Consider the following 25340-nt stretch of genomic DNA (forward strand, 5'->3'; position numbering starts at 1 on the left):
CAGGATGTATTCGCCTGTGTGCAAAGTTGCGGGCCCATAAGGGGATTGACGGGGCCTTGTCTGTAACAGCCAAAGGGAAGAAATCCCCCAGGGACCCATGCTGAGGACCACTTCCTCAGGTAGGATATTTCCATACAAAGTACTATGATGCTGCTGGGAAATCTTTATATTGTACCAACAGAGCTAGGAGATACCCAAAATGAAAAAAAGAAAAACAGGGTACAGAATGCGGCCTTTTATATACAAGAGAAAGTGCAATATATTTTTGCAGTTGCCTTGTGAACATGAAGAAATTCCAGAGGAAAGCAAAAGAAACGAGTAACAGTGGACAGCTGGAGGGAGGGAGTGGGACCAAGTGGGTACTGGGTAGGTGGGCCACTTGGAGAGGAGGGAGGTTCTGCTTTGCATATCATTACACATGCGCGCACACACACACACACAGACACATTCATGTGTTGAATCATGTTTCACCTGTTCAAAAATACTAAGATAAAGAAGCCATCCTAAAAGAGGCGGGGCTCTGCACAGCAGCACTGCCCACTCGGAGGAGAAGTTGGGGTCTGCTCTCCATGCCCCGTGGTCGCCATCCGCGGAAGGGGACTCTGTGCGCTGGCTTGGGGGAGTGAGCGGTGCGCCTGCGTGCGAGCCTGGGGACGCCGCGCCTTCCTTGTGACATCCTGGTTGCTATAGTGGAGCTCTGTTTGTGACACACACCCAACACTTGAAAGAAACACTGCTTCCTGACCAGGACTTCCTGGGCAATCTGTCCTTCCGGAGGCTGTTGAGCGCGGGAGGTTTCCGTGTCTCTCCGGACGCAGTGAGTCCAGCTCAGCCCGAGTCCGGGCCCCGTTTGGAACAGGACGCAGGGGTGAGAGGACGCTGTCCTTCGGGGGCCACGTCTCCTGGCGGTGCCCAGGCAGGGCGTGGGTGGGCACCTTCCCCCCACCTGTCTCGTCTCCCCTGCGGCGGCCAGTGGGGGTGCCGTTGGCGCCCTGTGTCTGCCGTGCCCGGAGCCGTTTCTCATACCCAAACCACCCGTGAAAACAGGAAGTGATGCAGCAGAATCCGCCCTGCGTGTGCACTGAGCGACTGTCTTTCTCTTTTTGCCATTCCTCACCAGGGACAGACACGTGCGGCCGGGTGCGCCGCAGGAGCCCAGTGGCACCGGCCGGGGGCCGTGGACGCGCGCCGGGTGTACCATGCCGCCGCCCGCGGACATCGTCAAGGTGGCCATCGAATGGCCGGGCGCCTACCCCAAACTCATGGAGATCGATCAGGTCGGTAACGCCAGCCGCCGTGCGGGGCTTGTCCTCAGTCTCCTCTCGGTTCTGGACTTCTCTCCGACTTCGGATGGCTCATTCTCCCCCTGTTCGCTCTCCGGCTGCGGGGGGAAATCTGTGCGGTGACGGGGGCAGGGGAGTTTGGTTTCTGGACCCCATGCAGTGGCGACGCATGGGCTTCTCCCTCCTCCAACGCCTCCTCGGATGGTGTCAGTGCGGGGCTTGTGTCCGAGGCGGTGACGGGGGCAGGAGGGACGAGTGTACGACGGGTTCCTGGCAGTTGACCAGGGAAGGCCACCCCAGCCCGGCCTGCCTGGCAGGGACTCGTGACTACGGGCAGATTGTTTTACCCTGGGCAACACGGAACTCAACTTTTTTGAATGTTTCTCTTCTAATTTTGCAGAAGCGGCCAAGGGCATCCTCTGAACAGCTTGATAATGAAATTAGTGGGGTGGGCCCAGTCTTGGATCCCAGACAATTATAATTTTGCCATTAGTGTGAAATGCACCATGAGTCTAGTATGACATGTAATAACTACTCAGTAAATGTTTACCGAATGAAAAAACATCAAGATGATTTTTTAAATGATTTTAGCTCTGAAGGCATCCTCTAGCTGGGATCTTGACAGTTTTGGGCACTTACGGTTTGATTACAGGTTCTATGTCAGGAAAAGTCCCTTTGTCCTTTTAGAGCAAACGCTTTAAATTTAAAAAGGCTTGAGACTTAAGACACAGTGAAGGGTTTCACAGAGCAAATAACATGATGTTAGGTGGCTTTTTCTACCTTTTGAAAGTTAGGGCACTATGGAACTTCACTTTTTACTTATGTTCTTGAGACTATTTTATGATTGTGCTCTGTACTGTCTTTTCCCCTGGTTGGATTTTATTCATGGGTGGAAGATTATATGGTATTGTGTGGATCCAGATAACTTGTTAAAATAAATTATAAGCATCAAGTCAGCATCAGTTGGGCTTGAGCATGAACATTAAGGAAATGTCACTGTTGAGGACTGTTGTCAAAAAAAGTGTCATCAGACCGGCACATTGGTGTTCTTTTAACTGCTTTCTGCAGTAGTTTGTGTGACTGTGCGAAGAGTCCACGCAGGGAGAGAGGCCCAGTAGTGTTACAGGCACTTGTGTCAGGCCTCAGCTGTTTGTCCCTTTCACGTGCTGTTTGAGAGAGGATAGCAGGTGGAATTTAGTTGACGATATGCCTGGGACCTCTTGGTGCGGACTGAACGGGGGTAGGATGAGGTTTCGCTACAACCTAAGGGAACAGTGCTTCAGTGAGCTGGAAGGTGGCTTCTGGGCTGGCGTGATGCTCCAGTAGCCTGGACCTAGGTGCCTCTGTCTTGTTGCTTTGCCTCCTCCATGGGGCTGAGGACCCATGGCTCAGCCCTCCCCTGGGAGCTCATCAGACATGCAGGCCCTCGGACCCCACCTGAGACCTTCTGACCCAGAGCTGTATTTCCACGAGCTCCTCTGGGGCTGCCTGGGAGTAGTTAAGTCTGAGGCTTGCTGAGCTGGATACCTGGGGCCCAAGTCTGAGCTCTCCTGAGAACCGCCTGGGGCCCCATCCCAAGGGAGTCTAAGTCAGTGATGCGGGCGAACAGTGTCCTTTGGATTCTGCGGTGGCCTGGAATGTTTGGGGACGTCTGTTGTAAGACAGCAAGCAGCTCCTGATACACACGCTTGGGGCCTGTGGCGTCAGTGTCCTGTTCCTGCCTTGGGGCATGGCCTCTGCTGTGTGTGTTAATAATTAAAAACGTGTACAGTATATTGAAAAACATTTTGGAGCAATTTTAGGTTTACAGAAAAACAGCCAAGATTGTACTGAGCATTTCCACATACCCTTCACTCAAGTGCCCCTAATGTTAACATCTTAATGTAACAGTGGTACATGTGCCAAAACTAAGAAATTAACAACGATTCATAAGTGGTCACAAGACTACACACTTCATTTGGATTCCGCTCATGCCCTTTTCTTCTGTTCCACCAATCGAGGACTATCAGCCCCATTGGCGTGGTATCGTCAGGTGCCCTCCGACTCTCCCACGCTCCTGCACTTCCTCAGTCTTTCCTTGTTTTTCATGATCTGATAGCTTTGAAGAGCCACTTTATTTTGATAAGTTTAAACACAGAGAAATGGCAAGAACAGTACAAAGAACCGCTGTCTACCTTTTATCCAGAGTCATGAATTATTCTTTGCCTCGATTTGCCTTATTGGTTTTCTCTGTTTTCTCTCTCTACTATAAATCCTTTCTCTTAACCGACTGAGAGTGATGTAAGAGTTGCTGTCCCCGTTACCTCTAAATACTCAGTGGATCTTTCCTAAGAGCAGAATCATTTGTACGTAACCACCATCTCTTTATAAAAACCAGGAAACTGAGCATTAACCCAACACTGTCATCTAATCCAAACTCCATAGCCCACATTCAGATTTTATCAATTGTCCCAATAGGTCCTTTATAGGGATTGTCCCCACGGTCCAAGAGCCCGCCAGGATCACATATTACATTTATTGTCCCGTCTCCCTGGTCTCCACTGATCTAGAACAGTTCCTCAGGCTGTCCTTATCGTTGCTGACCTTGAGGGATTTGTAGAGTACATGACAGCCATTCCGTGGAATGTCCTTTAGCTGGGGTTTCTCTGAGGCTTCCTCCCCGCCCGCTTCAGGTTTTGCATTTTTGGTGGAAATGCCAGGGAGATGATGCTATGTCCCTCTCAGGGCCTCGCGTCAGGTCAGGAGGCCCATAGGGTCCCCTCGTCTCATTCCTGGTTTTACAAACGCAGATATGGAGCTTCCTAGGAGTTGGGTGTTTCTTTGCTGGTCGGTGAGCCCAGAGCACAAGCCAGGCCTCACCCACTGTGAGGCCTGAGCTTTGCAACAGTTGCTGACTGGCCGGCTTCCTGGCGATGCCATGTGGGGACCCACACAGAGCGCTAGACACCCTGCCCCTTGTTGTCCAGCAGCTGCTGAAGTTGGAGTGCCTCCTGGCACTGCTGGTGGCAGGTGGCAGACGTTGGCACGAGAGCTGGAAATGCCTTTTCACATGCAGTGAAGTCTTGTGCAATGACGATTACTAGGGTTTTCTCCTCATTTTCTACCTCGTTCAATAAAGGCCACATAGACTATAGCCTGCCTCTCACCTGCTGCATATCACCTTCATCTAGAAAGCTCTCTGCTTCTTTTTCTTCTTTTTTTTAACCTGGGTAGCACCTAATTCACTGAAAGGTATTTCTGGGCGCTGCATTACGCATTGCTGCCCCCTGTCTCTTGGAACCCCCACTTGTGACATTGTATTATCAACTTACACCTGAGTGTGCCCAAGGGTCCCCCAGGGAGCTGTGACAAACACACACACGCCAGCCCAGCTGCAGAGATTTTGGTTCTGTCGCCTAGGGGTGTGGTCCCTAATCTTGTTTGTCCAACGCAGGGGTCCCGTGTTGCAAGACGTGGGGCTCGTGAGAAACAGGAGCGGGGGAGGCGCTTCACCCTCAGTGCTCTCTCGGGGGCGCCTGGTCCCCAGTCCTCCTGTAAGAAATGGAGATTTAATTAATGAGTGAGTGGGAGGCGGAGCTTCCTGGACCGGCATCGTCCTCTAACAGTGCCCGTTGGGGTCAAGGGACATCTGTTGCGCGAGGACTGGTTTATCTCCCTTTTAAATTTTAAGATGACAGTTGGGGAGGAGCCTAGTCAAGGAACAAGCATAAAGGACCCAGGGACGTGGACAACAGGCTGGGGATTGCCTGTGGGAGAGGGGGGTCAAGGCAGGGAAGAGCAGCGGGGGAAAAATCGGGACACCTGCAACTGAACGACAGTAAACTAAGATAAATGAAAACACACACACACACGCACGCACACCCCCCCCCCCCCAAAAAAAGGAGTCAGTTCAGTAGGAAAAGCGCTAGGAGCCCTTCACAGGTGGAGCTGCCTGGGTCCCAAGAGGCTCTGTGGACAGCTGTCAGCTCCCCTGCAGGGGGTCTCTGCTCTGGGCCTCACCGCGCATGGCTGGGCTCCAGCCTGAGGCCGCTGGGGCTGGGGGCCCTCTGAGCCTGGAAGGCTCCCCCTCCCCTGCTCTAGTGGCCTTGCCCTTCCCTGAGCAGCGTGTCCCGCAGCTGACAGTGTAGAAGCCCCAGCACTGGGACAAGAGGCACCGGCCGGGAGGCAGTATGGCCTGACCGACACGGGGGCCCTGGGAGCACAGCGGGAGCCTCTGAGCCTCAGGACCTTCGTCGGGGAAAGACCAGGTAATAATGTGCCGCTTGTATGGTTGCCGGGCGTGGTAAAGAAAATGCGTGAAAAGGACGTAGGATTTTGCCTAGCGCAGAGTAAATGCTCCCTAAAGGCAGCCGTTCTTGCTGCCGGTTTAAGCCAGTTCTCATTGGATGAGAAAAGGAGAGGCTCTGGTTTTCCTTTGCGCCTGCTCTTCCGTTGTAAAGTTACCCCCCTTTCTTCTTCTTTGTCTGCCTAATTTTTTTAAAATTGGTTTGTTGTTCCACTTATTTATGCATTCATTGGTGGAGTCTTGTATGTACCCTCACCGGGGATCAAACTCACAACCTCGGCACATTGGGCTAACGCTCTAACCACCTGAGCTACCCTGCCAGGGACCTGCTACACTTTTTAAATGTTTAGGAAGGAGAGGAAATGAAAGGGCACGTGGAAGGGCAACGTCATCTAGTGATAAAGGAACCTGCTGATGGGGCCTGTGGTCAGTGTGTGCTCTGGGGTGTTCACTGGCTCCCTAGTACTGCCCCGTGGTATTTCCTCCCATCCCTTGGCAGCTCAGCAGCACTTCTGGGCAGCAGCTCTTCTGCTTCCTGCACGTGTTCTTCAAGCCTCTGTTTCCTCCTGCGCCTGCCCTCATCAGCGTTTGTTTTCAGGGAGTACGCTGAGGACAGAAAGCCACCATGCCTACCTGTGCCCTGGGACCCCCTGCTTATGTATCGCATGCCTGCCCAGAGAAATGGGTGCCTCTGTCCCTGCCACCCTGTCTTCTCTTCCACAGCCAGCGGAGGAGGGCACTCAGCCTGCCTCCCTCGACCCCAGCTCTGTTGCTGCACCCGTGTTTTAAGCATCCTTTCCCCTAACCCGAGGCTTTGCCCCATCGATGTCTTCTTGTTCATTTGTTCTTTTTCCTTCTCTGCCTTCAACAGGAAGCGCTTCTATTCCTACCTTGGAAAACCCCCTTCTTGACCGAGTAACTTTCTTGCCAGTGTGCACTTTATTTCCTGTCTCTCCATTCCGAGCTGATGTAAATATTGTCAGTCTGTGTCACCTGTGTGGCTTCAGTATTGCTGAGCCGTGGGAGGAATCACAATTCTCCCCTCTCTACTGCTGCCCTGTTCGAAGGCACAGGTCCCTTTGATTTGCTACAGCGCGCTGTCTGCACTGCATGTGGCCAGCTTTGTCCTCTACCCTTGTCCTCTTGAGTGCACTTGGCAAAGCTGCTCCCTCGTGCCTTCTTGAAGACCCCACACTTTGTTAGGCTTCAGTTCTGAGGTTCTCCCTCCTTGTCTGATTAGTTTTTGTGAGTTTCATTCATGGTTCCACGTTTTCCTCCTTCTTTCAAAATTTGACACAAGGTCAGTGCTCAGCTCTCTGGACTGTGTTCTCTAGTGACATTCTTTATCTCAAATTCCATGTTCTTCCATGGCGTCCAGGATAACGTCTAGCTAAAGAACACCAGCTTGGGTCACCAGGCTGGCTTAGTGGCTCATTTTCCAGTTGGATGGATGTTTTAGTCCCATTTATAAGCCTTCAGTTGTCTACAGAATACAAGCAAATGGTTGGTGAAATCGCTCAAATGTGAACCTGAAGAAAGGAGGTCTGATAGGCGTTACCGACTCTTGGAAGTTACGGTGGAACCTTGGTTGTTGGACTTCCTCGTTCCAGGAAGCTGTTGGAGAAACGATTTGTTTGAACGTCAGATCTCCTTTGTTTGTTGCCTGAGAGTCATGTGACCGATCATGCAGGTAGCAGCATAAAAAGGCTTCTGGGTCAAGAACAGAGACCTGAAATTTTGTGGGACAACCAAGACAGTTTTTTTTATGAGCAACTTGGGCGAGAACCAAATTGTCTGAGAATCAAGACGTTCAAGAACAGGTTCTTCTGTCGTTCCTGTGGAGGAGAGATTATTGGAGGTGTAGAAACTGCATTCTCTCCAGACAAGGAAGTAAGTCTCACCTGTACTCAGGAAAGGCGAGCCTGGGCCATCTTGGCAGGTGAGGGACCCTGAGCATCCTCCGACAGGGGTCCTATGTGTGTGTCAGGCAAACACAGGTAGACTGTCATGCAGCAGGGGCGGGCCCACAAAGGGTCGTGGGACCAGGTGCATAGTTTTCAACCTGGGTTCTGCAGATCCTTCCCCAGGGGTTCAGGGGGGAGGGGTGTGTGCGATGGGCTTCCAGGCCTTTCTACATCACTGCAGACACAGCAGCATGGATAGACCTGTTTTCATTTGTGGATGCTTTGGGGAAAGATTTTGTTTGAAGAAAATATACCATGATTTGAAAAAAAAATTATGAATGAACCTTGAGCTTTCCAGTGACCCTAAGAGTCAAGTCAGATTCCTGAACTGGGCCTCACGGCCTTCCCGGCGCTCCCTGCGCATGGTCCAGGCTCATGGCGTCTGCAGGGGCTGCGTGCACTTCTCACGTCCCCTCTCGTTTTGCAGACGCTGCCCCTGGACAAGCGGGGCCTGGCACATTTGCACACTTTCTACAAATCTCCTGGAGTTTCAGAGCCTCCTTTGTGCTCAAACCCTTTTTCCTCGTGACATTATACAGTCGCTTTTCCATCCTTCTAATTAATCCCTTGTAGCGTTCTCTTTGCCAGTGACTTTTCCTTGCAGTGAATGCGGTCTATGGAAGTAGGGTAGAAGGCCCTGATGGTTGGCCTGCGTTTTACACACGTTTGTGTCTTGTGGGCCGTCTTGTTGAGCTTGATGTGTGACTTCCATAGTGAACGATAAAGAGGAGAGTAAAATTCGGTATTCCCCGTTCTCCAAACAGAGAAGTCACAGTAGCACCCCCTTCCCAGAGAGGACTGGGGCTTTTGCTTTCCTGCAAGAGGCACAGCCGTGTGGGATTCTAGGCAAGCGTGTGCCAAATCGCTGCCTGCGGCTTTCCCTGGACCAGCCTACTCCTGGCAGGTATTTCAGATGCAATTCAACATGCGTGCATTTGATTTAGCCAGGACCTTTGCAGAGCTTATGGAGTGCATGCAGCACGCTTACGTTTTTGTGCCGGACGTCGGAATTCTGCTTATTTTGTGATAATAGGAGTGGTAGTAACAGTAATAGCAGGGAGCATCTCCCCGGCGCTTGCTGTGTGCCCGGCTGTGTGTGGGGTGCCCAGTGTGGACCCTTGTACCTCCGAGGTACTGCCCAGCGAGGCGGCGTTAGACATCCTTCTTCCTCGTGGTCAGAGGTGCGTTCACGTGCCCGAGACCACACCGCCAGGCAGCTGCCGTTTTGGAGCCAGCGTGTCAGATGCTGCCATGCAGGCAGTTTCTACTAAACCGTGAATCTCTTCGGTAGTTCTTGTTCTAAATGTCATTTCTCTTCAGCTTTATTGAGGTATAATGGACAAAAACATAAAAGGTATTTAAAGCGTACATTGCGGTGATTTGATATATGTCTGCGTAGTGACAGGATCTCCCCATTCAAGTTCATTAACGCCTCCATTTCACCTCGCGGGTATGGTGTCTCTCTCTCTTTTTTTGGCGAGAACATGTACGTTTTAGAGTCTTAGAAAATTTCAGCCCTACGATACCGTGTGTCAGCTGTGGGCCCTGCGTTTCCCCTAGAGCCTCAGGCCTTGTGCGCACTGTGGCTGGAAGTTTGTGCCCGTTACCAGCCTCTGCCTATTTGCTTCACACCCCCAGCCCCCCAGTTCCCCAGCGCCCCAGCCCCCCGGCAGCCACGCTTCTACTCTCCCTCTATGACCTTGATTTTCTTCTGTCTTAGACCCCACAGATGAGCGATACCATGTTGTGTTTGTGTTCTCTCTGGCTTATTTCACTCATTTGGGAGCTCTGTTTGGGTCTCTCCAATTCTTAGGCTTCTACTTAGCAGTTCCCCGGTTCCCATTGGCATGTTTGAGCGGACACCCGGCATCGCCACGAGGCCTGGTCCACCCACGGGCAGCGTGACTTCCAGGGGCGCCGTGTGTCACGGAAGCAGAGACAGTCGGGGGAAGCGCGGCGAGTGCGCGGGGTTGGTGCAGACGGCGCCGACCTGAAGTGAGACGGGGGGGCCCCCCCAGGCTGGGTTCTCGGAGGCTGCCCGCTGGGAGAGGCCGTCGGGCGTGGCGCCTGGGCACACGGGGTGGACTGAGTTGGTCTCCGGGTCCGGGCTGCTACTTACGTGCCGTGTGAGTGCGGACACGCCTCCCGCGCGAGGGGGGACACACCTCCCGCGCGCGGAGGAGAACTGGCGATCCTCGTGCGTCCTTTCTGGCGTGGCGAGGCTTCAGGGAGATAATCACTCAGCACTCCGCTTAGTGATGGTAACCATTAGGAGCCAGTTATGATTTATTCAGAGTGCTACACAGAACAGAACAAGCTTCTTGGGTTTCCAGCAAGACTGGAACCAATTACACAGACCGTCCCTCCCATGCGGCGAAGCCAGCTCGAGCCTGAAAACCCGTCATGCCCCAAACATCTAAACGTGGAGTCTGCTCCCTGGAAATGGCAGTGGAGCGCCATACAAAGAGCGTTGAATTCAGGCCGAGGACATAGCGGGAAACACACAATGTGGGCGCACTTAAAACCGCAGAACTGTACTCTTAGAAATGGTCAGGATGGTGATTTTAAAGCTTCCGTAGGATCAAGAAAATGAAACCATTTCTGGAAAGCAGGGTTCCAACACTGCACTGCAGAAATGAAAAGTCACGTGATTTTCCTGGACGGTGCCTCCCTGAGTGGGTGGATTACATCAGGGTTTCTCCGCCTCAGTACTCCTGACATTTGGACCAGATAATGCTTAGCTGCGAGGACCACCCTGGGCATTGCCGGGTTTCAGCAGTATCCTGGCCTTTACCCTCTGGATGCCAGTAGCATTTCCTTCCCCAGGGGTGACAACCAAAAATGTCTCCAGGCATTGCCAGTGTCTGCTGGCCAGTGGACAGATGTCCCCCTGTGGGGCTGGATCAGTGGCGCCCAGGCTTGGTTCTGCATCAGAGTCACTTATGAAATGTATTGAATGTATAGAGAGGATTACTTGGAGGTGCATGTCAAGGCTCCGGGACTCCTGTTTAGATCCGGCTCCCTCCCTGGGGATGCTGATGCCGCTGGACCCAGACTGGGCAGCCACAGTCAGTTTCCCTGAGCACCCCCACTGTCACATGGTCCGGATATTTCCCCCTCCTTACCTTACGAAGAGCACAGACAGCACCGTCAAGAGCCCCCTTGGGAAGAAAGGGGGAAGAAAGCCGTGGGGCGGTGCGTGACCGCCGTGTGCTGTCATTACAGGGTAGAGCGGTGTTGGGCCAGGAGTAGCCGTCCCTCTGATGTTTGCCTCTGTGAAGCAGGCTCTTGTAATAGCTGTTTTGTAAACTTCCTTTAAAATAACAGTGACTGGACTACTTCCCTTTTTGGTTTCCGTGCTGTGTCTCTCTGTTTCTCTCTGTCTCTGTCTGTCTGTCTGTCTGTCTCTCTCTCTCTCTGGGTGTGGGTGTGTGTGTGAGGGAGGCTCTATCAGCTCATGAAATCTGAAAGCTTGCCCTGCTTTGGAAGAGAAAACTGGAACCAGATTTCTCCCCTCGCCCGAGAGCGCAGTCTAACTTAGCAAGAATGAGCTCTCGCCTTCTGCTTTTCCTTCTGAAAAGGAATTGAGGATTTTGGTTTGCTTTCTAGGGAGCTGGGAGCGAGATCCCCTTCCAGCTGGTTCCTTTCCTCAGGTCTCTCATGAGGAGCACTTTGGGCAACACGACAGAGCCGTCCCCAGCTGTGTTTTCTTGAGGTTTGCTGACTAAGGTGTCTCACATTCTAGAACCTTCTGTGCACCACCCTTTGCACTTTATTTGCCAGGTGTGTCGGGGTACATAAATGCCTAGAGTTTAGCACGCAGAAGGATTCTGGGTCCCCAGAGAAAGACTCGTCCTCTATTTCTCGGGGACGTGGACCTGTACAATGCACCCCGAACTCTGAGGAAATGTGAACAGCCGAGGGAAATACGATACGTTCTTTTCTATTTTCTTTTTTTGTAGATTTTCACCAAATGGACCCGTGGGCCCTCTAGCCAATAGCACCACTATTGTGCTGAAAGCCAGAGGCTGTGTCCTCAGCGGTCTTGATCCTGTCCATCTTTTCTCTGTCCTCGCTGCCACTGCTTTGGTGACCTTCACCGGGTGGCTTCAGGAGCAGCCCAGCTGGCCTCGCCAGCGCGTGCTGCCCATCGAAAGCGTCCTTCCGGGGCTCTCCCATGTGCTTGGAATGGAGTCCAGGCTTCCCTGCTGTGGCGACCAGGTCCCCGCTGTCCCCAGCCTGAGCCCGCATCCCCAGCCCTGCTGAGCAGCCCTGTGGCTTCCCGCAGCCCCTGCGCCTGGGTTCTCTTTTTGAGTGACGCCTTTACCTTTTGTGGAAGCACGCTCCTCAGAGCCTTTACAGATGTGGTTTTCTCTGAATCGGAAATGACTGCCCTCATGTGTCTTCCTGTTCAATCTCCATCCCAGATGAAATGGAGGCTCCTTAGAGAGGGTCTTCCCCGACTCCTCAGACTTGATGAAGGCCCGTGTTATACAAACTGTAGCATCGTCTGTGGTTTCACTCATTGGCTGATGTTCTGCAAGGACCGGGCGTCTTCCCAGTGCTGAGCACAGGGCCTGATACATGGTGAACTCATAATGAATGTTGAGCAAAGGAAACGGGTGAGGTTTGTACTTTTCTGTCAAGCGGTACAGATGATTATAGGTAATCACGAAAGGGAGCAGCCCAGGTGCCAGGAGCATTCCTTCCCTTGTCCCTTCCCTGCATTCTAAATATATCATTACATTTTATGAATCAACATTATGGAGGTCTATTTTTGTCCTCCCATCAAAGCCATCCATAGTCCAAAGACAACCAAAGGACTTCGGAAGAAGCTATATCAAACCTCACAATGCTTAGAGGTGCCTCATTGCTGGGGGACAAGTTTGTGGTGATCTGTGTGCATCCATCAGCCTCTTCGCCGTAAAGTACTCCTAGTTTCCGGCTCTCACTTCTTTTGTGACCTCCTGACCCACATAAACAACTGCCTATCTTCCTGTTTGTCTTGCCCAACTGGTTGACCCTTGCACCTCAAACTCAACATATTCAAACATCCCGCCTTGTTCCTGCCTCCCCTAAACCTGTGCGGCTTTGCTTCTCTTCCCGCGTCCCTTGTCGTGGTGCCAGAGGTGAACATATGCCCAGGCTGCCGAAGCGGAGATGGTATGTCTTCCTAGACCCCCGCCCCCCAACCTCAGCTTCTCTGTCCAGTAAGTTCCTTCAGAAAACTCACCCACATCTGGGCCCTCTTATCACATCTGCCGCTGCTGCTGTAGCTGGCCCTGTTTTCTCCCGAGGGACATAGAGAAAAGAGAGGGCCTAAAAGTAAGGTAGCCTCAAAGGGAGAGCCTTAAAAGAGAAACAATCACATCTATACACATAGGAGATGGGGCGCACAGAGTAGCTGGCTGTCAATTTAGGACAGATGGATATGAAAAAGAGCCAGTTGGAAATCTTGGAAATGAAAAGTATACACATCATCAGCCAAATGGAAAATGAAATAAAGCTCCAAAAGGAAAATAAAAACAAACACATCAGCAAAGGAACTGGAGAGTGGGTTTGGCTAAAGAGAGGCTCTAACGTGGGGGAGGAGAGTGAGGAACGTATCCGGAGCATGGCCCCACAGGTCATCGTCATCGGCAGCCGTCCGTCTCGAGAGACGATGGTGTAGCTTCTTAAGAGTCTATCTGCACCGCCGAGAATGGCTGTGCAGTCCGACTCGGGAGTGACACGGTGTCTGTCTCCTCCCGTGTTGAATTGACATCTTGCGATGACGCTGGAGTGTCCTCTCCAGTGAAGCTGAAGCTACAGAGCCTGGGCAGGGTGATATGGAGGGTCTGCTGTTGCCCATGCAGCAGACCCCCCCCTCTCTTCGCAGCTGAAGGGTCCAAGGGAAAGACGGAGTCAATACAGCTTGGCTTCAGGTGCGCCGCAGGAGTTGCCGGTGTTGACTACAACGTCAAACCGCCTTAGGGACTCCGGCTCCGGATTTTCTGTCGGGGTTTACTCCCTTAGCCTTTCCCCTGAAGAGGTATGCCGCAAGGCAGCGGAGGTTTTTTGGAGTCAGAGTTTTCCTCCTCTGGTAAAGGAATGAAAAAATAGGAACGTGAAGTTGTACTTTCAGAGGATGACCATTTGAGAACCATTCTGTGGGAGAGCCAGCCCGGAGAGATTAGTTAGGTAGCTGTCCCTATAGCCCAGGCCAGAGCCCACGGGGCCATGGCCCAGGGTAGTGACAGGGAGACAGAAAGAAGTGAGGCGTATGTCTCACGAAGACATTCGAGAAGATGAAATGGGCAGGAATTGATGATTCCCACCCATTAAAGGCAAAGGAAATATTAAAGATGCTTCCAAGATTTCTTGTCCGAACATCTGGGCAAATGGTAGCCACAGCTACCCAGAGAGAAACAAATAGGGAAGGGATATTTGCGTGGACTCACGTGCCTCATGGAAATCTTAGAAATGGGTTCAGGGAAAGAGGCAGGTATCTGTACAGTTGGACCTCCTTTAGATTTTTCTTGGGGTTTTGGTATACTGGCCAATTGGTCCACCTCACTGGTCTCTGGGCCTCCAATATGATCACCTGTTGTTAGAAAATGCACGCTTGGTTATATCACGCTCCTCCTTAAAAACATGAGATGGGTCCAATTGTCAGGCGTTGTCTGTCAGATTTAGACATTATTATTTTTTTGGATGTCTTCATTGTATTTTTTCCATTACCATTTATCCTCCCGTACCCTCTTCCACCTCCCCCCTGCAATCACCCCACTGTTCTCTTTATTTATTTACTTGCCTGTAGGGTGTAGATATTTTTGCCTCTAGCTTGCCCTTTTAGCCCCATCTCTCATTCGTCCATATGATGCTGTCAATTCCTCCACGTGCCATGTGACCGTCCATTTAGCCACACAATTGCGTTTACGGACCTCCAACCAAAAGTGCCCGAAGCGAACCAAGTGGCATCTATTTGTACAGCTTCTCTGTGCCCACAGGAGGATAAAGGAGAAGGCTCAGGGGCGGGGCTGAAACACAAACAGTAACGAGAAGGGCAGGGACTATGAGCTGTAGGTTGCAAGCTTATTTTCTGTCCAACTAGAAGATGAATCAAAGTTAAAAACTGGGAAGGAGAGTTTGGGGGTACCCTTTAAGGTGGAAATGAAAATAACCTGAGGCAGAAGGGAACTGCAGAGACCTTAGGGCTGGAGGTGTTGATCCGAGCATCAGATGTGAGGAGGAGGAGACCGAGTTCTCCCACTAGGTACCGAAAGTTTTGGTGTTAACTTGGCATTTCATCACGATTTATGTGGATAATGCGTGAGGCAGGATCATCTGTTCTCACGGTAGAGCTGAAACGTTGAGCTTTAAGTAACGTTTATCAAGAACTCACTATGTGCCAGAGCCTTTACAAACGTGGTTTTCTCTGAATTGGGAGTTACCGCCTTCATCTCTCTTCCAGTTCATTCTCCACCCCAGATGAAATGGAGGCTCCTTAGAGAGGGTCTCCCCTGACTCCTCAGACCCAGTGAAGGCCCGTGTTATACAAACTGTAGCGTCCTCTGTAGCTTCACTCACTCGCTGGGTGATGTTCTGCAAGGACCACACATCTTTCCGCAGGTAGTAGCAAGGACCAATACCCAGAATTCCAGCACCCTTCCTGCAGGTGTTAGCTCTGGGCACTGGGACTTGTTGTTTGTGGTTGCTGGGACTACGGAGCAGAGGCAGGGTTAAAGAGCATGGGTTCTGGGTTATACAGGTCTGGGTTCCAGTTCTGGCTTTGTCACCTGCGCTATGAGGCCTTGAGCAAGGTACCTGACATCTTGAGATCTTCATACCGTTTTCTTGTTTGTAAAGTACACTTAGTAATGGCTATATGGTTGTCACTCAATCACTAATATCTATTACTATTATTATTACCAGAAGGGCTGGCCATGTGATAAGAGATCATAAAAGTCTGGGTTTATGCCATGTCAAGGTAGGGGAGCTTTGAGAAAGTACATATTCTAGACCCTTCCAGAAGAGCTTGTTCTGTTCTTCTTCAAGGCTGTGGTTCAGCCTCAGGTTGCCATCATCACACTGATGAAGACAGACATTTGAGACTTGGAAGGCAATGACCCTCCTTTAGTTGCTGGCAGATACCGCAGCATGTCCATGACCATTCAAGAAAGAAGAGTGACTTGGCACTAATACATCTGTGGACCAGCTGCATGGCCAAGAGAAATAAGACGTATAGGGAAAAACTCAATTCAGTATGTAAACACACTTCTTAATACTCCCTTTGCCACCGGTCTTTCGATGGCTGTCTTACTTCCTATCTCAGCTTCTTTGCAGCTGGTAGACCATCGTAATCATGTGTTTAAATGGAACCTGACCCCTAATTGGCTTATCTGGCTTCCTCTTATCTATTCATCTGGTCTGATAATACGCTTCCTATCAGGGTCCACAGTGATTTGTTTTGTCTGACATTTTATTTTTAAGCCACGTGCATAAATATGGTTAACCTTCCACAAATGAGTTAAACAGAAATAAGCAGACGAATTTGCTTGAGTGAAGGCAATTGGACCACGAGATATGAATTAATTCACAGTGGGAATTACTCATTTCCACATAGAAAAAGACACTTGATTACAAGGGCGCGGCGGAGTAAAATGGCATGTCAGCCAGCATCGAGTCATCTGGGAGCACTTCCTGGAAAAAACTGATATTCAGGGTGGTTGAGAGGCTTACAGGAATGAGGCCATCGGTTGCTGGAGCTGCCCAAGACATCGGAATTTGGGGGAAAACTTTTGTCCCTTATGCCTCTGACAACATTGATATTGGAACAATATTAAGTAGTTAAAGATTAGGAAGAAGAACTGCAAAAGGTAATTGATAAGAGTAGTGCTTCTTACATCGTTCATCTCTATGATTTTTGTCATTTTCTCTAAAATCGCCATTTCCTTTCTATTTAAGGGAAATACCATTTTTACTGAGTAGAAGTATATCTAATACCTAAAAAAGAAAGGGACGTCTACTTGTCTTTATTCCACCTTTTTCGTCTCACGGCACATATAAATTAATTACTAAAATTCTGCGGCACACCCAAAAATAAATGTTTTGCCCATCTGACAAAAAACAGGTTAATTTTGATTCCTTCACACCGGGTGGCTCTTGTCATATTGGTTGTTTTCAATTTTTTATTTGACAGTCTGCGGGAGAAGGGGGTCAGCGCCCCTGACTAAATAGCCAGGCATTGCGTGTTTTAAAAATGCTTGCGGCACACGGGTGGACTATGGCTGCATGGGTACATGGGACTGCTATCACTGATGTCTTTGCTCATTTACATAGGCCAGTGACTTTCATGACACACAGATTGTACTTGATCTTCTAAAATCTAATATTTAATTAGTTTCAAGAAGCTTGAAACAAGTCATTTTTGGAAAACCATTTTGAAATGAATCATCATTTGTCAAGAAAAAAGCAGCCTCGTCTGTCCCCTTTCAGTTTTTAAAATTCACGAGATCCCTGGCTTGGCTGCCCTGGAGATGTGCCTGTGATCGCCTTTGTCATGTCTGAGGATACCTGGTGTCACGTGTCAGTGATGCCCGGCAGCGCTGTTGCCAAATCACTTGCTTTCCCAGAAGCAGCTGGGTTTGCCTCAGGGAAGCGTGGTTTCGTCATTGGCTTTCAGATCGTTCAGGCCTCTCCTAGGAAAACAGAGGGTGCGTACTCAGCTCTCCGAACCTATCAGATCCCTCCAGATAAAGGTCTAAGGCTCCAACTCGGGGAAGGGAGTCACAGGGATCACGGGAGGGAGAATAAGGCCGTCCTCCCATGACGGGTGACATTGATGTGATGTCAGGAGGCCCCCCCAGGAACGAGTGGGTTATCGTACATTAAAGTTTCTCCAAGTCACGGTCTAGGCTAAATCGTAGTCAGCGCGTTTCCCTTCTTGGAGGTGTCCTGACATGTCTTTTTTTTTTCCTCCCTGGGCCCACTGAAGACCGAGTCCGAGCTCTGAGCAAGTCAAGAGGGCCTAGGAGAGACTGTACCTCCGAATTTCCCAGGAGGGCAGGCGTGGCAGCTTTGTGTCCCCGGAGAGCTCTTCTAGGGACACAGAGGCAAGGAAGCCGTAACCCTAGCCCTTCCTGTATCTGTTGCCCTTTGTATTAATTTTCATTTAATTTAATGTAGTTTAATCGTTAAAGCAGCCTCAGGAGTGGGTAGGTCCTGCGTGCATTTCACAGATACAAGAGTTGAGGTCAGCAGAGGCGGGGAGTTGTAGGTCCCGCCGCAGACCTGCTGACGAGCTGGGACTGGAACCGGTCCTGCCTGGCTCGGACGCCCCTTCCCCACAGCACGTCACATACTCTAATGTAGACGGTTTTGCCTGGCGTTTCTGAAAGTCCTGGACCACCTGTATGTTTCTTTGATTTCTCTTCCCCATTTTTTTTTGGGGGGGGGGTGCTGTTGTTTGTTCTGTGGGTTGACACACTACTGTCCACTCCAGGAGACGGAGTCTGTTTGCCTCTGAGACAGAGAGGGTTTGGACATCGCCGGGCGAGCTGCGGGGGCCCCACGCCGCATTCCTGCCGTCTGGGGGCAGGCGGGGCGCAGCTGCGGCTGGGAGGCCGGGGCACAGCTGCAGTCGGCCGCCAGCCGACACAGGGCACATGCCATCATGGTCCCGTTGCATGTGTGCCCAGCTCACGTTGCTGCGTGACTGGCACGTGTCAGGGCCAAGGTTATGGAAAGAATTCTTTGCCCTCGCCAGGAGAAGTTTCACAATACGTCGCATGTCACTTGCCACGTGTTCTCCCCACAACAGCCCGCGTCCTGGTTTGCTGGCGTCCGGCCAGCTGCTGGGTGCCCGACTCGCTTGCTCCTGAGGGCTTCTGGGTATCGTGGGGCCTTGCAGGCTTTCGTGGCCTCAGGGATCTTTGATCGAAGCCGTGATTCCATCCTGATTTTAATGTGGCTAAGTTTTAAACGACGCATATTTTGTTCAGTGAGTACTATTAAGTATAGAAAAAAGCACCACCACCATAATCAATCATAAAGATATTTGGTGGCAACGGCCGGTAGATTCTGACCTTGAGAAAAACAACAGGCTCATTGAGAACCACTAAGAATAGCAAATGGAAAGTCTTGTGGCTTAGATATCTTTTTACCAGCCTTCTTCTCCTTAATTTTTTTTAATGTAAATTGATGAAATGAAACTAACAGAGTATTTCCTTTTTTGCTGTTTTGCAGAAAAAACCGCTGTCTGCAATTATAAAGGAAGTCTGTGATGGGTAAGTGTTGTTTCTCCGGATTCATCTCAGGTGTTTCGGTTCACAACTTGAGAGGCAACTAAAATATCCCTGCGCTGGGGTCAGAACTGTTCCCAAGTTCCTTGACCTGCCCGAAGACACCAAGAATTCCTATGTCAGATCGGCGTGCCGCTTTCCACCAAAAAAAAAAAATTTACTCTTGGTCCTCAAAGAGGCGAACGTGTGAACTGGCGGGTGTGCGCATGCAGGGACGGGCTTTATTTACGCTGAGGAAGAGTTGTGTTCGTTAGCCGTTCTCAGCAGGGAGCAGTCTCAGGTTCCTGAGGTGACACACCCGCTTCACCTGGCCTAAATGGGGAGCCCTCCGGTCTCCCTAGAAAATGAAATGATTTAGAAGACGAGCGGGCGGGCCGCCCTCCTGCCACGTGGGGAGCCAACAAGATGGCGTTCTCACTTCGCCTTGCCCGCGCAGACGGAAGCGGCCTGTGGCTGTTGCTGTTTTTTTAACTTTTAAAGCAGAACTGTGATTAGGGGATTACCTGGAATTTATTTAAGGCCTGGGATGGTGGACTAGAATGTTCCAACATGCAGCAAGCATCCTGCTTGGGGATTAGAGAACGCAGAGGATTGAATGTAACAATTAACGGAAAATTTAAATGTATTCATTTCCTTTGGTCCCCCCCACCCCCCACTCCTGCAGCATGGGGAGGAATGTAACTTTATATTTAAATACCACCCCGATCCTAAGCCTTGAAGATGAAACGCTTACACGTGAGCCACAGGCTTAGAAGTAACGGCTCTTAGGGCAGAAGGCGGGCTGATACCACTTTGCTTTAGAAACCCCATTGTGGGGTTGGTTGGGCACTGACCTAGTTCCAAACACAGAATGATTCATTCATCTAACTGCCCAGCCGTAACGCTGCAAGGGACCCTGTCCTGCTTTTCTGATCAGTGTATGCTTCTGTTTGAAGGTGGTCCCTTGCCAACCATGAATACTACGCCCTGCAGCATGCCGACAGCTCCAACTTCTACATCACGGAGAAGGTAGGCCGGCCCACGATTCCGTCGGGGACACGTGCGTTTAAGGAAGCTAAAACGTGACTGACGCGGCCTCTGCTCGGGACTCCGTGTGCCGGGCTCAGTTTTCCATCAGCCCGCCACGGAAGTGGAGTCTGTAAACAGCGAACTGCTGCTTCCGTGACCACAGGGCAGCTCTTAGCCCACGTGAGAGTGAAGACCAGACGCATGTGGGTCCTCTTTTAGCCACTGCATGTGCCTTCTAACAGCAGATTTACCGATGATCTCTCTTCTCGCCTGGTTCAAGCTTTCCTGCGATACTTAGCAACAGTCCGGGCTCCTTTCTCAGACCGTTTTGTTCTTGGTTTTTTTCCTAGAACAACGTCTAAGCCCTCTTAAAGTAATTGGAACAATGACAAGAAATGCTTTCCAAGGTCGCGTTGCGTAGGCGCCCAGTGTTCTGTGGTTTGGGGGGGCCTTGCTTCCTCCTTGGGTGATTTTTCTGCTTTCGGAAGCTCGGAGGAGGAGCAGGGAGTTGTGGAGACTGCAGGGGTCCTGGGAGTGAGGGGCGTCCATGTCTTAACCCTGATAAGAGAAGGGAAGACAAACATTTATTCAGAACCTCCCAGATTCCAGGAAGTGGCCCCCGGCGCATGACATCTGTTTGTTGATTCCTTCCCCAGACTAACCTGTGATACAAACAATATTGGCTCTGGTTGACAGATAGAAAACTGAGTCCTGAGTGTCCAATGGCTTGGTCAGAATCTGAGGAGTAGTGGACAAGAAGATCAAGAAGAAGTCCAGGTCTTTGGGCTTCTATCACTTTTCCTTGGGGGCCATTTCTAGAGGAGTTTAGTATTCAGCTTGGTTTTATGGAGCCTTCCCTGAAATGCAAAGGAGCCAATATTGTCCTGGTGGTACTTATAACCTGGCAGGGTGGACGGGGAGGGGACGGACAGACAGCCCTGTGAACAGTTTGCATCACGGTGAGGTGGTCGGCGTGGGGACGGAGTGAATACAGGGAGGAGGGAGGAGAAAGCCTCCGGCTCCCGGCTTTGGTGCTCCCAAGTTTGCCCCGGAACGAAGTGGGGAAAGGGAGGCGGACGCAGTGATGGGGTCCTTGTGTCTACTGTGAAGGAGGGTGGCTGCCTCTCTAGTGGAGAACAGCAATCAGACCTCTTTCCCTGATGCCTTTTATTGAGGAGGACACACATGGGAGATACAAGGTCAACATTCACGAATCATCAATAGCTTGGAGGCGTTAGGATTACAGTTGACAATAACAGATGACATGTACCAGTACAGAGGGCACCGTGACCAGTCTGTGTCAGGGTCTATCAAACATCTGGACGCCACACTGGCATTAGGTGCAAGGTTCCATACATTCCTTGCTAGAGACTGTTTATGTTACATTAAAGATAAGGAAAGCAGAGCAAGTTCTAAAGCATAATAAGCATTCTTTAAGCCCAATTCCCACAGAAACCCTCTGAGTGGCTTTTGGATATGTTCCATGCGCAGCCTTATGTTGAGAGTTAAAGATAAGCGTGGCCGGGATGCCGGCGGCAGGTCATGCTCAGGCCGGGGCTGCAGTTCCCTAAACCACGAGGAGCGGTTCCCTACAATAGGGTCCTTGTGTCTACTGTGACTGCTCACTCTACCTGGAGGAGTATGTGTGTGGGGGTGGGGGCCCTTCAGTCCAGTCCACAGGGAGGACAGCCACAGCCTAGAAATGCCTCCAGAGATTGCTTGGTTCTTCCCAAGGGACACTGGCATTTTCATAACTCACCGCGTTCTCCTCGTCCTCCAGGGGCCTGTGTTGCTGGGTGCTAACAGGAGGACTAGGTTTCCGGGCCCGAGTTGTTCATTTTACTTGTTTTGTTTTTTTATTCATTCTGTAGACACCCTGTGTTTTGTCCTGATTTTCTCCTTGCTCTGTTTTCTTAACATTTTCCATTCATTTTATCCTGTCTTTATATAATCCGCATGCTGGTCTTCATAAGATAAAGAAGAAAGGAAGTTCAATGTTACCAGTTAAATGTATTGCTGTTGTTATCTTGAAGCAGAAGGCTGTCTCATTTCAACTTGGTTCACCTTTTAAAGGCAACTAAAATATTGTGACTCTGGGGGTGTTACCAGAAAAGATTGGATGGTTTTCTACTATTGGAGTGATACTATGGGAAAGGGTAAAAGTTATGAAGTGATAAAATTATAGGACACTGGAAATTATCGTAGGGGTTTTCAGGCATTGCCAATGAGTGGATGGTGAGATCAATTTAAAAGTTGTAAGAGTATTAAAAATTGGAATACAATAAATAGAATAAGCCCATGTATTTGTGCTGGGCTTTTTCCTTGGGTTGTGGTCCAAAAGCCACGGAGTTACCTGTACCCCGCCTTTGATTAATCTCTGCCAGTTTGGGTCCCCTGGTGGCGGTCTGCCTTCCGTCACCGTTGTCAGGAGACTCCTAAGGACAGGATACCCAGACTTGCCAGCGTTAGCATCACAGAGAACCTTGTACAGATATAGATGTTTAGACCTCAGCCCCTGCGGCTGAGCTGGGCATGGCCCAGGATTGTGGGTTTGAAGGGCCCTCGTGGGATCTGGAGGAGGGGGCCCAGGGACTGCGTGGGGGACCTGTGTTCGGGGGCCCCTTTTCTGAAGAGACGGGCTCCGTGCGTCACAGGCACTGAGCACTGAGAACAGAAGTTATGCGCGGAGATTGACTTAGGAGTGTGTTTGTATGCGGCCGACTCTTTGAATAATTTAAAGCTGCATACGATATTTATGCGCTTGTTCTCATGAAAGTTAATAGAGACTCAGAAGAAGTAAGCTACTCAGAACAGTGGGAAGATGGTTATGGTATTGGGCATGCTCTTCATTTCCTGGGAACTCTTGTTTTGCCTGAGGAGATTCTTCGCGTTGAGTTTAAAAGGGACTGCCACCAAGTCTGCTGTCCTCTCTGCCCCTCTTTAGTGGGCGGTAGGAGGGGAATTCTCTTATTAGGCATTTGGGCAATGGGGAGACTGTCTTCTTGATGGGAGCCCTTTGCTTGTAAACACTGTGTCAGGCCTCGTCCCCCTGCAGCTGCGTGTGGGGATGACACAGAAGTCAACACGCGCAGGGTGGGGGAGGGACCTTGAGTCCTGGGTCCACAGCGGCACACCTGGGCTGCCTTCGGTCTGCTGATAGGTCTCTCTAGCTGCTTGCAAGTATTCCTAAGATCAGAGCCCATTTTCTGTGTTTAAAGTAATGTATTTAGCATCATCTTGGTTACTTACAGCCCAGTGAGTCGTGAGGTAATATTTGCATCACCATGGTAACCGGTGGCTAACTTTTGAAACCTGTACGTGTTCTGTTACTGATCCCCTCTTTGTGTACGAGGTTGTCTCCCATCCTTTGCCAGAGATGAAGTAGGACCTGTGATTTTAAAGAAAGAAAATGCTCCAGGCCGGGCACGCTAACACATTATATGACTGACAGATGGACCTTTGAGTTTCTCAGGGAGGCTCCTCCCTGCTTCCCTCCCGTTATCCAAGCTCATTTTCTGGGATAGCCTTCATTTGCTTATTGGGCCATTAACTTGAGGAAACCATGCTGTATTGCTGAGCAGCGTCAAGCAGAATTGTGGCGTGCAAACGCCTTAGAGACAGATGAGGTTCAGCTGCTCACAAGTTCAGATTCTGGCCCAGACACTTTTCTATCTCAGGGTTACGTCTGAGAGGGGGGTGAAGAGAGAGAATGAAAAGCCAACGGTGTAGCTTTTGGCTTTTTATGGGTATAATTGACAAAGAAAATGGTAAGTGCACATCACGGTAAATAGATATATGTATGCATCATGAAAGGAGTCGCCCGTCTACTTCAGGAACTCACCCGTCACCTCGCTTCCTTGTTTATTTGATGAGAACATTTAAGTTATACGTTCTCAGCAAATTTCAGTTATATAATACACTATGTTATCGACCATAGCTTACATTAGACCCTCAACCTTCAGCCCTGCAAACCACTGTCTACTCTCTGCTTCTGTGTTTGAGTTCTTTGTGAAGATGCCACGTGTGTGTGATGTCGTACAGCGACCCCTCACTTATCGCGGGTGTTATGTTCTAGACCCCACCCCCACCCCCAGCCATAGGTGAAAATCCGCGAAGTAGGAACCTGACATTTATTTCAGTATTTACTGTACAGTACCGCAAAAATCCCGCGATAAAGCGAAATAATTAAATATAATATTTTAAAATATTATTCTGTCGAGTAAACCCCGACAGAAAATCTGGAGCCGGAGTCCCTAAGGCGGTTTGACGTTGTAGTCAACACCGGCAACTCCTGCGGCGCACCTGAAGCCAAGCTGTATTGACTCCGTCTTTCCCTTGGACCCTTCAGCTGCGAAGAGAGGGGGGGTCTGCTGCATGGGCAACAGCAGACCCTCCATATCACCCCGCCCAGGCTCTGTAGCTTCAGCTTCACTGGAGAGGACACTCCAGCGTCATCGCAAGATGTCGATTCAACATGGGAGGAGACAGATACCGTGTCACTCCCGAGTCGGACTTCACAGCCATTCTCGGCGGTGCAGATAGACTCTTAAGAAGCTACACCATCGTCTCTCGGGACGGTCGGCTGCCGATACGATACAGTGAGGCTGCGGTAAGTGAACCGCGATATAGAGAGGGACGACGGTATTTTGTCTTCCTCTGGCTGACTTAACTCACGGGGCCTAGCGCCCTCAAGGCGCGTTGTTACCAAGGGCAGGATTTCCTTCTTTCTCAGGCTGAATTCTGTTCCATTATGTATGCACAGACCACGTTCTCCTTCTTCCTTCACTTAGCAGCAGAGACTTGCGTGTCGTACCTGCTGCAGCGAGCACTGTGGTGCATACATCTCTTTGACGACCTGTTTTTATTTCCTTTGGATATATACCCAGAAAGCGGGATTTCGGGATCATCATGCGGGTTCTATTTCTGATTTTAAAGAACTTCCACACTGTTTTCCACCCTGGTGGCACCCATTTATATGGCCACCGACAGTGTATGAGGACTCTTTTTTTTCCTCCATCCTCACCAACATGTCTCTCTCTCCCACCCCCTTTTGTTTGGGGTGATAGCCATCTTCACAGGTGTGAGATGAACTCTGATTGTGGATTTAATCTGCATTTTCCTGATTATTAGTGATCTGGGGCATCTTTGCATGTAGTCGTTAGCCATCTGGGTGTCTTCTTTAAAAAAATGTTTGCGTAGCGCTTCTCCCTATTTTTAAGTTGGAATGTGTGGTTTTCTGATGTTGAATTGTGTGAGTTCTTTCTGCATTTTGAAAATGAACCCCTTAGCAGACAGATGATTTGTAAATACTCCCCCCGATTCCATAGCTTGCCTGTTCGTTCTGGCGATGTTTTCCTTTGCTGTGTTAACTTTACATATTCCAGAGGAATTGGTCTTCTGAGCAGGAGTGACAGCCAAGGATATGCATTCGAGGTCACCATCTTCATTCTGGTCGCACGATCCAGGGATTATTGTCTTCGTTTTACCGTGAGGACTCGGGGACCGAGAGTCATCGGGC

General features: G+C 50.3%; 1 protein-coding gene across 1 annotated transcript in view; it reads left to right on the forward strand.

Annotated features, from left to right (window-relative positions):
* Window positions 1–641: 641 nt before the first annotated feature.
* ELMO1 (engulfment and cell motility 1) overlaps window positions 642–25340 on the forward strand; it is a 341907-nt gene continuing 317208 nt past the window's right edge. The window contains exons 1-4 of the mRNA XM_090287018.1: window positions 642–868; window positions 1121–1277; window positions 18759–18799; window positions 19750–19822. Of these exons, the coding sequence (XP_090143144.1) occupies window positions 1200–1277; window positions 18759–18799; window positions 19750–19822 (192 nt within the window). The 5' untranslated portion in view covers window positions 642–868; window positions 1121–1199. The remainder of the gene's footprint in view (window positions 869–1120; window positions 1278–18758; window positions 18800–19749; window positions 19823–25340) is intronic.

The sequence above is a fragment of the Furipterus horrens genome, unplaced genomic scaffold (assembly GCF_987537825.1).
Source record: "Furipterus horrens unplaced genomic scaffold, mFurHor1.1.pri manual_scaffold_9, whole genome shotgun sequence".
Taxonomy (NCBI): Eukaryota; Metazoa; Chordata; class Mammalia; order Chiroptera; family Furipteridae; genus Furipterus; species Furipterus horrens.